The following is a 14,271-nucleotide window of genomic DNA, read 5'->3' on the forward strand; positions in this document are numbered from 1 at the left end:
TTTGGGCTGTTCCCCCATGGCCTGTATGTATACATATAAGCGGTTAGTATCATGGAAGATAACGAAAAGCGCTCGAGTGCCATTACGAACAGATTCGTATAGGATGCCAACAAGTTCGTCGCGATCGAGGTGCTCACGAGTGCTTTGTAGGCGTCGCCTCTTCTGCTTCTTCTTCGCCGAATGCTCCATTGCGACCAATTTTTGTTCCCTGTGCCTCCGGTTTCCACCGGGATTCTTTTTACGAGACGCCCGACCAGCGCCCATCGCCGTTGTCTCAGATCTCAGCCAGCCAGTACTAATAGTCCGTGATTCCGAGAACATGCTGCTTAGTAATACGTTGTCCTTTACGAGATACATCCTAGCCAGCCAGTCAGTATCATCCTTCGACAGAAACGACCTCGTAGCAAAGCGCGCCTTCTTTACGATGGCCGACTCCCCGACACTCAGCATTACGCTCCTTGGTGCCGGGCAAGAGGTTGGGAGATCGTGTTGTGTGTTACGATACAGAGGAAAGACCATAGTCTGTGATGCCGGCGTGCATCCTGCTTATACTGGGATGGCATCGCTGCCGTTCATCGACGAATTGGACTGGAGTACAGTCGACGCAATTCTCATTACTCAGTGCGTTCTTTCGAATTTATTTATGACTGCGTTGTTGTTGACTTCCCCCCGTGAACGCTACCTCAGTTTTCACTTGGACCATGCTGCGGCTTTGACCTACATTATGGAGAAGGTGGGTCCGGTGCTGTGTTCACCGCGTCTTACTTGGCCTGTGGAGGCTTAACTCGGACGCGTTTCTTTTCTTCTAGACAAATTTCAGAGACGGGAAAGGCAAGGTATATATGACGCATCCTACGAAAGCCGTCCACAAATTCATGATGCAAGATTTCGTCCGTATGAGGTGAGATATATATACACATTCTATCGTTACATACGCCGACGTGTCCGTGCAGCTCTTCGTCGTCCGATGCACTCTTCACTCCACTCGAGATGTCCATGTCACTGTCTTCCATAATTCCCGTTTCGGCACATCAACTCATCCTGCCATGTCCGGGCGTGTCGTTCACTCCATATCATGCGGGTCATGTTCTTGGAGCTTGTATGTATCTCATAGACATCGCCGGACTTAAGATTCTGTATACTGGCGACTATTCCCGTGAAGAGGACCGCCACCTTGTCAAGGCTGAGGTTCCACCCATCCGACCCGACGTCCTCATCGTCGAGAGTACTTATGGCGTGCAGACTTTAGAAGGAAGGGAAGAGAAGGAGCTGCGCTTTACGAGTCTCGTCCACTCGATTATACGACGTGGGGGCCATGTTCTCTTGCCGGCATTTGCTCTCGGTAGGGCTCAGGAGTTGCTTCTCATCCTGGACGAGTATTGGAAGAAGCATCTGGATCTACACAATGTTCCGATTTATTACGCGTCGAACCTTGCAAGGAAGTGCATGGCAGTGTATCAGACCTACATTCATACGATGAATGCGAATATTCGCTCGAGGTTTGCAAAGCGCGATAATCCCTTTGTGTTCAAGTAAGTTCCTGCTTTCCCCGTCGTTTCCAAAAGGGGCCAGCTTAGCTTACTCCCCTGCCACAGGCACATATCAAATCTCCCCCAACCCCGAGGTTGGGAGCGAAAAATCGCAGAAGGACCGCCCTGCGTGGTATTGGCAAGTCCAGGTTTTCTGCAGACTGGACCCAGCCGTGAGCTTCTTGAGCTGTGGGCACCAGATCCCCGGAACGGTCTCATCGTCACAGGTTACTCTGTTGAGGGTACTTTAGCTCGGGTGAGTGAGTCGCATTTGGGTTGGAGATTTTCTTCTTTTTTTTTTTTCTTTGCCATTCCGTGCAGTCGTTATACGTTATGTACGCTACTCGGAATGCACATCGGAGTTCTTTGGTCAGCATATTACTTGAGCGATGCGCTCATGACAGTCCGGTCTCGTATAGGATATCATGAACGAACCTGAAGAAATCGTATCGCTGAAAGGGCACACTATACCGCGGAAACTTTCAGTTGACTACATATCTTTCAGCGCTCACGTTGATTATTCACAAAATTCGGAATTCATCGAACAAGTCAAGGCCCAACATGTCGTATGTAGCGCGTTCATCATTTCCCCTCGAGGAATAGGATTCTGAGGGCAGAAAATGACAGGTTCTCGTCCACGGCGAAGCAACGGCTATGGGTCGTTTACGTGCGGCCATGGCAGCGCGGTTCAAAGATCGAGATGAGGACGTCAAGATCCACACACCTCGTAATCTTGAGGAACTAGAGTTATCTTTCCGCGGAGAGCGGGTCGCCAAAGTATGGTCTTCTTTCTTCCCTGTTATTTTGACCGCGGCTCAGGGAACTTCTCCAGGCGATCGGCACTTTGGCAAGTAAGCCACCTCAAGAAAGTGACATAATTTCTGGATTGCTCGTTTCAAAAGACTACTCTTATACGTTGCTCGATCCTAGGGATCTACGCGACTTCGCTGGGCTTTCGACATGCACGGTCACCCAGCGACAGAAGATCGCTCTGGGTGTAGGCTGGGATTTAGTGAGGTGGCACCTGGAAGGCATGTTCGGAAAGGTAGAAGAGGGGTTCGATAAGGATGGTGTGCAAACACTGCGGGTGAGGGCCATTCAACAACCGCCGAGGACTTACACTACGACATGGCTAATTTTGCGTATTTTTCTACAGGTGATGGGAGTCGTGGATCTAAAGCATACCGCGGAACACGAGTTGACTCTTGAGTGGGATTCAAGTGCCAGCAACGACATGATTGCTGATTCGACATTAACCCTCATCACCGGTATCGATACGAGCCCGGCTTCTGTTAAACGTGAGTTAATATCCCTCTGACAGTAATCAACATTTTTATTGTGTATGGTACGGTGCTCATGTCGTCGTCAACTTCATGCAGTAACCTCGCAACCATGTGCACATGCACATCCTCATGCAGACTCCAAGAACGAGTCGTCATATACACGAATACAGATTCTTGCCGAATTCCTCGAAAACCATTTCGGGGAAGTGGAACTGCACATGCCAGATGCAACTGGTGAAGGCGACCAACATGACCACGGACACGAACAAGACGACAATGCGGTGAATCGCGATCCCGCGCTGATTCTTCGTGTGGATGAGGCTGACGCACACATCAACTTGGTCACTTTGGTCAGTTAGGTTTTCGCGTTGTCGCCGCAATGTTCTGACGCTAGTCATTAATGGCAGGTTGTAACATGCACTAGCGAGCCGCTCAGAAAGCGCATCGAAGCCGTGCTTGATATGGCTGTTTCGACCATCAGCTCCCTTACTGAGCTATTCAAAACTAGCGTGCCTATGGTGAATGAAGAGGGGGCCGTTGATAAGGCGATGCAGAAGTATCCTTCTCGGCAGCTTCCTGAGGATGAGCCGATGGCAAACGTAGAGTCGGAGACTCAGTCATCACCGCAGAATGTAGCAGCTCCGAGCGAGAGCGAGAACACAACAGAAGTCACTATAGCATAACTTCCTATATTCTAGTCCAAGATATATGTATGTAAAACAAACCAAAAAATATCACAGATAAATATCCTAACTTCTAATGTACATTTCCTCCAACCAGTATAAACAGCATTAGATAGAGGTAAGGTATCTACTGCCCACTTTCAGCAGTCTCTCTTCGATGATGGAAGCGGGGGGAGGAACCGGGTATAGGGTTGAGTAGTTGTCCATCAGCCTCGGACGCCGTATCTTCATCGGGATCAGTGGAGTCCTTCCGTTTGCCAGCGGAAGCACCCATTGCATCATTATCAGGGGAAGCGTGCACAAGTGCCCGCTCCAACGCCTTTTCGCCTCTTTTGCTCAGCCGCAGCGTCATCGCGGCCTTGAGCGAGTCAATGTATGACTCATATTTGACAATCTCGGTCAACAGATATTGGGACTTCTTTTCCCAGTTGCTTTGCGCCTTTATGCTATTCGCCGACCGTGGTGGGTACTGAAACGAGAATTATGCAATTGCTCCCACAAGGAATAGAATAGAACCACGTACCAGGGCGGCCATAGGTTCACGTAACTCATTATGATGTTTCAGATCTTTCTTCAGCGTTCCAACATATTTTTGGAGAGCCTCCAACTGAGTCTCTTCATCGTTAATGCTGGATATAGATGGGGGTATCGGGGGCTTCCAGTCGTTGACGTATGTCCTGTCCGACCACGGGGAATGCGGAGCACGAACCGTCTGAATCCCATTCCAACCGAACTTGCTCCGGTTGCTGCGACTGCTACGTACACTGAGTGTGTCGGTACGATCGAGGTCGCGCGTTGTATCGTTTTCTGAAACGGAACGCGGGTGTAATGCGTCGGACACGCGACTCCAACCGTACTCCATATTGGAGACACCACCGGCCAGTGGTTCCTTGCTAGTTCTCGCTGCCCAATAGTTGCACGTGGAAACCCACTCGTTCACTAGTTCCTCCGTGCCCGCTTGAAAGAAGTAGACACCACCATTCGCAAGGGTCAACACCATGCAGTGCGGGCGTTGCTTGCTATAGCCTGGAGGTGGTAGCACATGTGCCAGGGAATGTGCGAGCTGCACGGTTCCCACGGACTGGGCATTTTCCTTGGAGCCGACGTCCGTGAGATTCAAGTTAATGCAGATAAAATGTGAGCACGTACAAGCCAGTTTCCACCACCGACGACAGTAGTAGAAGTACTTCCATGGGCTCCAAAAACGAACATGTTCAGTTCGCCCCGTTGTATGACCGCAAAAACATCCATCCAGCCTTTGGACTTCGCTCGTTTTCCAGCTGACTCCCAGTACTGTTTACGACAAAGCATGCCCTCTTTCGCCCAGGGAGCACCTAACAAAGCGAGTTCTTCGTCGGATATACTGATATTTGTCGAATCAGACACGATGCTGGTAAAGCTACGATCCTCATCCTCTTGCGCTTCACGAATAATAGTATGCGACAGATTTGAAGCGAAGCCGAGAGCCGGGGTGAGGAAGGCAGCCACTGAGCCCACACCCTGTTATCCCAGTTAATACCTTATTCTCGGCCATCGACAGATATGCTTACTTCATGCGTTGAAGTTGCGAAGCTCGGCGACGGGCTGACCCTGCCATCGACGCTACTGTTGCTGCTGTATGGACTGTAGGGTGCACCAAGGATCGTTTGTAGGCCTCTGATGCTTCCACGTTTCAGAGTTGTGATCCGGTCCGAAGAGCCACGGAAACTTCGATTTCGCCTTATCAGTGTATGAGCTGTACTTGGACTCAATGAAGACATAGAAGAACGAGGTGCAAAAGTACTACCAAGTGGTAGCAATATCTGATGGCTCTTGATAGCACTATACATATCCTTTTCAGGGTTAAACGAGTGCACATTCGAAGTGGGACCTGAGAGCTGACTCACCTTCAGCAAGCTTTCCATCTCCAACTCCCAACTGCGGTCAAAAATGGCATGTACGTTCGGTGACTTTGGTTCATTCACGGAGGGATGTTGGAAAGACGTCGTGCTGCTATTTTGCGAAGGGTGAGTTGCGGAAAGTGTGGAAGATGTTCCTCCTGTCGAAATAAAAGTATCCTTGGATACGCTGTTCCAACTTGCATTACTTCCGCTCCTCTTCGAGCGCGCTAGTGACTGCGTCTCAGTTCCCTCCGAGCCAACTGGGCTACTACTATCGTCGTCGTGGTCAAGCTCGGTACTTGAACCTTGTCGATTTGAGTGAAGCTGCATTTGGATCGTTGCCATAGTGTTGCGTACGAACTGGTTTCGGGACATCCGGTTGGCAATGTCCGCCACATGAAGATCAGTGTTCAGTAATAACAATGAATACGTGACCGCATGGAGGACACCTGAGAATGGTTGTCAAATGCGATGGTTGACCACGGATTCTCAACGACATACTGGCACTCCCATAAACACGACTGGGATTGCAATCCCAGAAGCGTCTGCTAAATTCCTCCAAAATACGATCCACCTGCTGGGTTTCAGCTTTCAGATATAGCTTCGCACACAATCGCCTTAAGCGTCATGTTCAGCAATGCTTCCACCCATGGGGCTGGCACGCACCTGAAGGCAGAATCCAGCCTGAGACCTGTAAAGTCATAGTAGCCCATGTAATAGTGTAAAGCGATCTTGTTAATTCGACCACTCCATTACAAGATCAGGTACAACTCGCAAGGGCTAGATGCCAAAATACTCACTTGCCACCCAACCATTCAGCAATTTTGTCCTTGGCCAAAAATTCCTCATCTTCTTGATAGCATTTTACTGCAAGCTCCTTTCCTCGTTCTTCTGGGTCTGTGGTTTCATCCTCTTTTTTGGAGAAAGCGGGATTCGAAGCGTATCGGTTGATGATAAGGTCACTCGTGGTGAGTTCTTGATGTGAAGATGCTACGAAGACAGAAAAAACAAAACGATTAATTTACGTTTGTCCGAAATGATCTCTGGAACGACTCACGAGAACGAATATCATCGACCGTCGGAATCAGGGAGGGTTCGGAGCTTGAGGCGGCTGAACGATGATGTACGCGTAGCCGGGACATGTCACGGTACGACGATTGCATCTGGTTACCGTAACCTGTGACTTTTAGGGGACTAGGACCGTGCCGTAGGAATGCAACCCGGGGTGATCCTGCGGGGGCGGTGCCAGCGTCTGACCCAGACTGTCCGCGAACTGGGGTATAGAGCGAAGAAGAACGGGGAGGTGCCATGACACGTTCTTTGTCTGTCCGACCTTTCGAGGGAACTTCTGTAGATGAATCCGTTGGCAGGGGAACGAAAGGGGCTGACGATGCGACAGAGGGTAACACCGGTAATTTCGTATCTCTCTGGGTTACGGTCTGGGCGCGGGTGCCTGAGGAGCTGGGGCGGGCAGAAGTTGTACTCCGTGCCGGCGTACAGGGGTCCCGGAGGTCAAGCGAAGAGACTGGGCCTGGATCCAGTTTCGAAAGGACACCTCTAAAATCGCTAAGGATGCCGCTGAGGGAGGTGTTGGAATCCCAAGCGCGATCGTCAGTATTGGTATCATAACCTTTCGGTGGTAACGCTGGTGGAGGTGATGATTGGCAGTCCATTTTCTGTATGTCAACATCGTTGACACTCATGCTCCGCCGCTTTCCATGGCCCATAAATTTATCGGCTCCCGGACGGTTGACAGAACGTTCCTCAGGAGAGGGCGTACGGACTTTCATACGGGAAATAGGGTCAATCACGACCAGGGAACTTGCCTCGGATTCGTTGCTCGCGCGGTCGATTGGTGCCACGCGGATAGGCGGCAAAGGCTTTTGATTGCGGGGGTTGGTTGGAGGACTCGTAAAGATGTCCACAGAAGCTGCGGTGGGCGGACGTTGGGCAGGGACATCACTTGGTAAAGGGGGAACAGGAGAACCAAAGACATCAGCAAAAGTGGATCGTCCGTGAGCAGACCCGGGTAACGAGGCATCGGTGCGCTGAACATATTTGAATGTGATCAGAGCGAATGCAAGCTATACACGGGATCGTTGACGTACAGAACGCTCGCGAGTCGTGGACTGCCCCAGCATCCTACCCAAAAACGCACTCGTCTTGGCCCTGACGGAGTTTTTCGACACCTAGCACATGCAGAATGTTCGGGTGAGGAAGTGACAGAGAAGGAAAGGTAGCACCGCACCTTGTCGGAGTCTGCTTTTGAGGAGGTCCTTGAGCGTGGACTTGCTATTACCCAGTCCGAGCCGCTGGGGCTTATAGGATCCTTGGCAGACTTCGCGCTAGCTCTGTAGGGCGCTGGGGTGATGGATAATTTTGGGGGTGCAGGGCTATTGGCAGCCGAAGAGGTCGACGACCTTGAACGCGCTGGTGCACGAAGCGTACCAGAAGAGACGGCGGTAGGGGCGGTGGACGAGAACGAACATGACGCGCTGGGCAATGGGGGAGGCGGTTCCGACCGCTTTTCCTTCTGGCTCTGAACGAGATTAGCTGGGACGACACCGCCCCGTCCTTTTGCTTTTCGCAAGAGAGTAGCGAGATCTGGGCTGCTGGATGTACCAGGAGAGCGGTAGATAGATCGTCGTTTAGATTGCTGCATGTCAATATCCTCAGCATCGTAGAAGATTTCGTTAGATGAGGAGGACGAAGTGGCTCTTTGTACGTTGGTGGAGGCGATGGCGTGAGCGGTGGGAGCAGGGCCCGGAGAAGGGGTCGGGGGCACGACGACGGGTGTCGCAGGTGCCGGTAAAGGGCGAGAAGTGTACATCTCCTTCTGGGGGGCTGGCGAGGTAGACCCGTGCCGGGGTTGACAACGTTGATCAACGGGGTTCGAAGAGGGTGCTGGGCTGTCCTCCACACCGAGGGAGTTTACATCCAGACCCTCCTTAAGCGTCGCGGTTCCGCCCGTGCGCAACGCCTGCTCGAAATCAAGGTCCGTTCGAGATACGCGACGGCTAACTTGGATGTCTTTGGAAGCTACAGGTTGAAGACCGGGGAATGAGGGTGGAGGACGCGGCGTATTAGGACCTGCGACGCTCCTAAAGAACGAAGCCAGTTTGACGGTGGTCCAGCACGGATATTAATATTATACAGTGCGGGGATTGCACAGGCCAGTACTTGGGTATCCTGGGCGTCCCACCGTCTTCGTGCCTCGTCGGGCGCGAGCAAACTCAGGGTCTTTCGTGTCAGCCCTGGGCACCCCCAAAAAAAAACAAAAACAAAACAAAGACATATTGGCTGTTCTTACAACCTCTTCTCACAGGAGGGAATAACATTAGACTACTAGGAGCAACGGTGCCTGCTATAGCGCAGCAATCATACACATATGTGAGCCAACAGACCGACTCGAAATGAGACCAAAAATGAAATAATCTATGTAGTCGCGTCATCGTACGATCCGAGCATGGACAAGAAAATATACATGAACCCCACAACGTCAGTAGATGAATAAGCGCAACAACAGACGTTGCCACTGACGGTGAGGTGCTGGATACATCATGTTTGTACATTCGGTTCAGTTCCCTTGCGAGCAAACGGGGTGGACGATAGTCCCGGTAGACCTGTCGACGTCCGCCGCTGTCTCTTTAGTGCCAAGGTTCCAGTCGGGGTCGAGGCCACTCCTGGCCGATTACTACTACTGGGCGCCCCACGTGGAGCCGTCAAGCCGCTCGGAAGCGTACTTGTGGTAGACGCGCGGGGGCGTGTCGAAGCAGCAAGTTTGGGTAAACCTGCATTTCCTTTGCGGGCATTGCCATTCGGTGCTCCAGAGGCACGGTTCCTGCGATAAGGAGACGGTCAGATGCTAACGGCAGCGACACCGACGTTTAAAAGTGTAAACCTTTTCTTTATTACGTCTGTCTTCAACGATAACGGCCGTACGACTCCGTGCAATTTCTAAACATATCTTTAGTACCATCACCCAAGTCCCCCCGCGATACGACGACTTACATAGAACAATCCGCACGCGTTACCTTCGCAACACAGAGTTTAGCGCCAGAAAACATACAAGGGAACTGTATTGACTTACATAGCGGTTGTCCCTCTGGATCTCGTCTCCAGAGGGGCGTGTTAGTTGTTTGACAATTTGTACATGATGTGGGCGGTTGCTCCCCATCCTCGCTGCTCCCTTTCACTGCGCTACTACTGCCTTCGGTCGTCGGATCAGGGGTGCTTGTTGACGATCGAGAATCCGCAACAGCATTAACAGTCGCGCCCGACGTTGATTTCTTCCGCTGTATATCCTGCACCATTCGCTTCATTGACGCAATCTTGCGATTCTGTGAGCGGGAGTTGGCGCCATCGACTGACGGTGGTGACGGGGCGGTGTAAGGTTCAGGGGATGCAGTGGAAGAAGTGGGTATACCGTTCCCCCAATCGCTCGATGGACTTGGGTGATAACTCTGCAGGATGGTTTCACCAGTGTGGTCCACAGGCAGAATCTGCGTGGGATCAACGTGCGTGTAAGGTCCTTGAGCAAGACCCACACTAGCATCCAGAGACGCAAAGGGAAGTCCGAGGATGTGGTACTCCAGACCGCCTTCATCACAAGAGAAATTGGCCGAATTTGGCTGGGCATAGCGCTCCGTCATGGCGGCGTTGGCAGCTGCAGCCGCAGAGAGTCCCTCGTTTATACCATGAGGAGAACCTACTGAAGACGTATAAGTAGGTCCGGCAAGCGAATGTGATGCAGAATCAGGGAAGGGTAGGTCAGACGATCGCCCGCTATCTGAAGCATGCAGCATATGCGAGAACTCGTTATGCGCCACAGAACTTCCTTGAGCTGACAGGTCAAACATCCCATCGAATGGAGGATAGCTGAAATTGAAAGTCGTGGAGGGAAAAGAACCACTGTTGACGTACTGATCCGCGTCCCGGGGTTGTGGTAGCCGCGGATTAGTACCATCGATATCTGAGGGATCAGCACGCAGCAAACTCTCAGCGAGAACGGCTTCAGCCGGCCGCTTCTGCCCCAAGAGGCTGTCTGGGGACAAGGGTTTCCCATTCACTTGATGCCTACCGCTTGGCCCAATGAAAAATCCCTCCTTCTCCACGGTGTGATCAAAGCTCGTCTTGCGCACGTGTTTTGGGAACACACGAGGTTTTGCTGATTGGTCCTCTGTCGGGAGCTTGGAAAGACCGTGGAGACCGAAAGGAGGAAGAGAAGAAGGCTGGAAAGCGGGGGTATTGAGAACGGAGAGCGAATGACTCATTTGATGATTACACGCGTTCTGACGGGAGGAACTGCCGTATGGCACAGATACATGCTCAACAGTACCTTCATGCACGGCGGATAATGCGGAATGCAACGACGATGAGGGGTGCCGATGCGCAGGTAGTGCGGAAGTACTTGGAATGGGTATGCTTGGAGAACCCGCAAGGCCCTTCATGTCACCAGAAACGCGTCGGGCATATCCTTGTTGAGTTTCATGTGAATTAGTAGAGGTTCCTGGACCCATAGGGGGGAATGGGAACTGCCCATCGAATTGGACAGACATGACCCCTTGGTCATATCCATATCCTGGCCGAGAACGAGAGCGACTTTGCGGTCTCCAATCCATGGAGATCCGTGACCGAGATCTACTCACAGCCCGCCAGTCCATGGGAACAGCACTGAGAATGGACCGCTTTACCAGGGCAAAGACAAAATGGAAATAAGAACACTTACTCGTCGTCCTCCGTACCATCCTGGTTAGTGCCATCGAATCCAACAACCCGCACCTTCCCTTTACCTTTGGCAATGGATCGACCTCTCTCCTCCCCACCGATGTTAGAGGAAGACGGCTCAGCCATGGAGGTGGGAGTGGGTGGAGTGGTGACTTCGTCCTTTATCCTAACCTTCCTCTCTGCCACCACATCATTCTGATTTGCCTCTTCTTCCTCGTCTTTCTTTTTCTTCAGTGCCAGAGCCATCATCCGCCAAGTGATATTTTCCATTCGTTGAGCATGAGGAAGATGTGCCTTCGTCCTAGTGTACATTTTCCAGACCTGGGCTGCCAAGGGATCTTGTTTGGCAAGTTCCTCTGGTTTTTCTCCTGAATGTTCCAGAGACGCCGACTGAAGATCGGGGGAGCCTGACAATCTGGGGGATGTATAGGAACTGGGGCCAGCATCTTTGGTCGTTGGAATGAACAGATCATCGGAAAAAATATCACTAAAGATGGGTTGTTTGGTGTCCAGAGCAAGGGAGGACTTCGCGGAAGGTGGCAAGGGCTTCTGAGCAGAGTGCGGTGACGAATCCTGGTGAGTGATTCCGTTCTGAGGTATAGTCAGTTGAGTGAGAGGCGAGTAGGACCAAGGTGACGAAGGTGTAGTGGATTGGGGTGACATCCACAACGATGGTAGTACGCCAACGTTTGAACGTTCTATAGGCATATTACACCCTGTATAGTTGGAGATCGATAGGAGGTCGGGGTGCATGTCGGGTGCAAGCCCATTCGTGCTTCGGTTCTGATTGACATTCGTCAAATGCGAATCCGATGTCTAATAGAGATGCGATTATAGGAGGCTGGAGTCTGTTTGGAACATGAACTCACCATGACGCGCCTGCCGTCAGCGATCTTGGGCAGTCTAGAAAGACGACCGTGTTGAGGCTGGGCGGGCGAGACCAAGACGTCATGAGGGGATGAGGTTGATTTGTCGATCAAGGGTCCCGCGGTGGAGGCCTGAGTCCTCAAGATCGAGGGTCTGGGCAGATGATGGGATGGTGATGGAAATGTTGTTGTGCTGTTTGACCAAGCCGGATGGGTCTGGCCGTTGTGTTGGCTCCTCTGTTGCGTCTTGATGGGCTGGGGCCTTGATTGGGAGGCCAAATGATGCTGGGCGTCGTGATTGTTGTTCGGGCCCTCGGGAATGGCACCCTGCGAAGCAAGACTAGCGAAGAAAGCAGAATTCAAGGGAGCTGAAAAGAGATTGGGCCAGTCAGTGTTGGGGACGGATTGCATGGGGGGGTGGTGATCTGAAGTATCGGAGGCAAGATGGTGGGGAAGGGCCTGATGGAGCATATGGGTTGCGAAGGAAGGGTTGACCACAGTGTGATGTGGGTCGGAGAGGTTCTGCCAATTTGGCGAGGACTGGATAGAGGAAGAGTTGGGGCTTGGTTCAGATGAATAGGAAGGGTGGAACGAGGTGTCGATGGACGGGCGTTCTCCCGGTGGCCGGGCACGGGTAGTGAGGGGGTCCTGATGATACGAGGACGCTGTAGCCGACAAGAGGCCCATGTAATGCTGCGATGTATGGTCGAGTGAGGGGAGGAAGGGAAGATGGGCGAGACAGACATACCAAAGCTTAGGAGGACGTAATGTGGGTGACACAGACCCGGGCAGGCGTTAATCTGGTGCTGCAAAGTGTTCGAGACACGAGATACCACACTCTGGTAAGGAGAGATTATGTAAGATGCTACGATCTCCAGTTCCGCCGATGGCGAGGACGACGAACAAATCCAAGCACTCACAATGTAAATACGACCGGGATGAGCGTAGGAACAGCGAGGGGGGTGGGATGGTCCACTAGGAGGAGATGAAAAAGAGACGCACGCCCAGGACTTTGGAATTACGGACCGAGCCAGACCCCAGACACTCCAATAACCACCCCTCGCCTTCTCCCTCCTGTGTCCAGTCATTCACATGTCTTATGGCACTGCCCGGGGTCCTTCCGCGACCCTGGGTCCCTCAGTCAACCACACTACTAGTAGTGCAGTCGTTGTTCTTCCTCCGCTCGCACTGTACTGCATTGCTACTGCAACACGTGTGCTTTCGGGAACTAAACTTTGTAACCAGCCCCTTACTGCCGACTCCTCTTTCGGCTGTCTTCTACCTGGCATACTCTCCAGCATCTCTTCGGCGTCGGCATTTCCCACTCCGCCTTCCCCATCCTCAGATCAAACCCTTTGCCATCATGTGTGTGTCTCTGTTCGTGGTTACAATGTCTGTAAGTAATACACGAGGTCGATCTATAAAGAGAGGGCGAATCTGGCTGCCATCACTCCCCAGATACCCACGGTTCTTCCACCCTCCATCAGATTTCTCCTCATTTGATCTCCCGCAGACCTCTCCTGTTTCCCTATGTACATATCCGCTAAAATGATTAGTCACACCACAATCAGTGCGCTCTGTCACTTGTCTTCCCCTCCACACGAAATCAGCCAGGCTCCAAGTTCTCACTCTGTCACCCTTACTCCGTATTTCTCGACCCGGACTCGCCTCCTGAACCCACCCCTGCCTGTAGATCAATCGTGACAAAATCAATCCAGGGTTACACGATGTTACACGGTATGAATCCCGCATATGTAGCTGTCATAATCAGCTCTATGAACCCGTATTGATCAATTCCAAGAAGCTGGCTCGGAGTCTTCCATCCCCCGTCATCTCCCGCTGTTATAGTACCCAGCCGCTTATTGCTTACCGCCTACTTTAGGGCCTACGCCAGGCTTTCCCGTCCTAGTGGGGAGCTTGAGTTTAATCAAGGCAGATCCACAACATTATAATCCCACCTTCGGGCACCTTCATGGACACGCTGCATCCGTTAGGTAGGTACATGTATGTGCGCGAGAGCTAGCCATTAGTGGCGTGTTTGGCAAAGTCGACAAATTCAATACCCCCCTATTTCAAATCTGTCCCCTTGCTCTCCACCCTTCTTCGGGCTGTCCTGGCCATCAGAAGATCGAGAACACGACGTGAATCGGGTTACTGATTAGAAGAGGTGCAGTCTAGCTACGCTGTGAGCTGGCTGCACAGACCGGTGGCTCGAGTCGTGTCCCCCTCCTGTCTTGCGCAGTCTCGCCAACTGACATACATACTAGTCTTAAACTGCTTTGTGGCATCCTGTGGCCCATCGT

At 51.9% G+C, this 14,271-nt stretch overlaps 2 protein-coding genes across 2 annotated transcripts; one reads left to right on the plus strand and one right to left on the minus strand.

The window, feature by feature from the left end:
- Positions 1–424: 424 nt before the first annotated feature.
- On the plus strand, positions 425–3,495 carry F5J12DRAFT_712941 (beta-lactamase-like protein; the record flags this gene model as incomplete). Its single annotated transcript, XM_051740799.1, has 11 exons — positions 425–621; positions 688–733; positions 810–901; positions 954–1,532; positions 1,596–1,785; positions 1,949–2,095; positions 2,157–2,306; positions 2,362–2,616; positions 2,686–2,827; positions 2,909–3,162; positions 3,220–3,495. 11 exons carry the CDS (start codon positions 425–427, stop codon positions 3,493–3,495), a joined length of 2,328 nt encoding a protein of 775 aa, XP_051605017.1.
- A 127-nt stretch (positions 3,496–3,622) lies between these two features.
- On the minus strand, positions 3,623–11,810 carry F5J12DRAFT_712114 (uncharacterized protein; the record flags this gene model as incomplete). The annotated part of the gene is made up of 16 exons (XM_051740742.1): positions 3,623–3,964; positions 4,019–4,588; positions 4,645–4,982; positions 5,378–5,824; positions 5,877–5,992; positions 6,042–6,122; positions 6,176–6,365; positions 6,931–7,423; positions 7,484–7,564; positions 7,675–8,465; positions 9,074–9,216; positions 9,277–9,332; positions 9,387–9,409; positions 9,466–10,851; positions 10,891–11,048; positions 11,104–11,810. 16 exons carry the CDS (start codon positions 11,808–11,810, stop codon positions 3,623–3,625), a joined length of 5,922 nt encoding a protein of 1,973 aa, XP_051605018.1.
- Positions 11,811–14,271: the final 2,461 nt, after the last annotated feature.

The sequence above is a fragment of the Pisolithus orientalis genome, assembly GCF_024613125.1.
Source record: "Pisolithus orientalis strain OTSU chromosome Unknown F5J12scaffold_2, whole genome shotgun sequence".
Lineage (NCBI taxonomy): Eukaryota > Fungi > Basidiomycota > Agaricomycetes > Boletales > Pisolithaceae > Pisolithus > Pisolithus orientalis.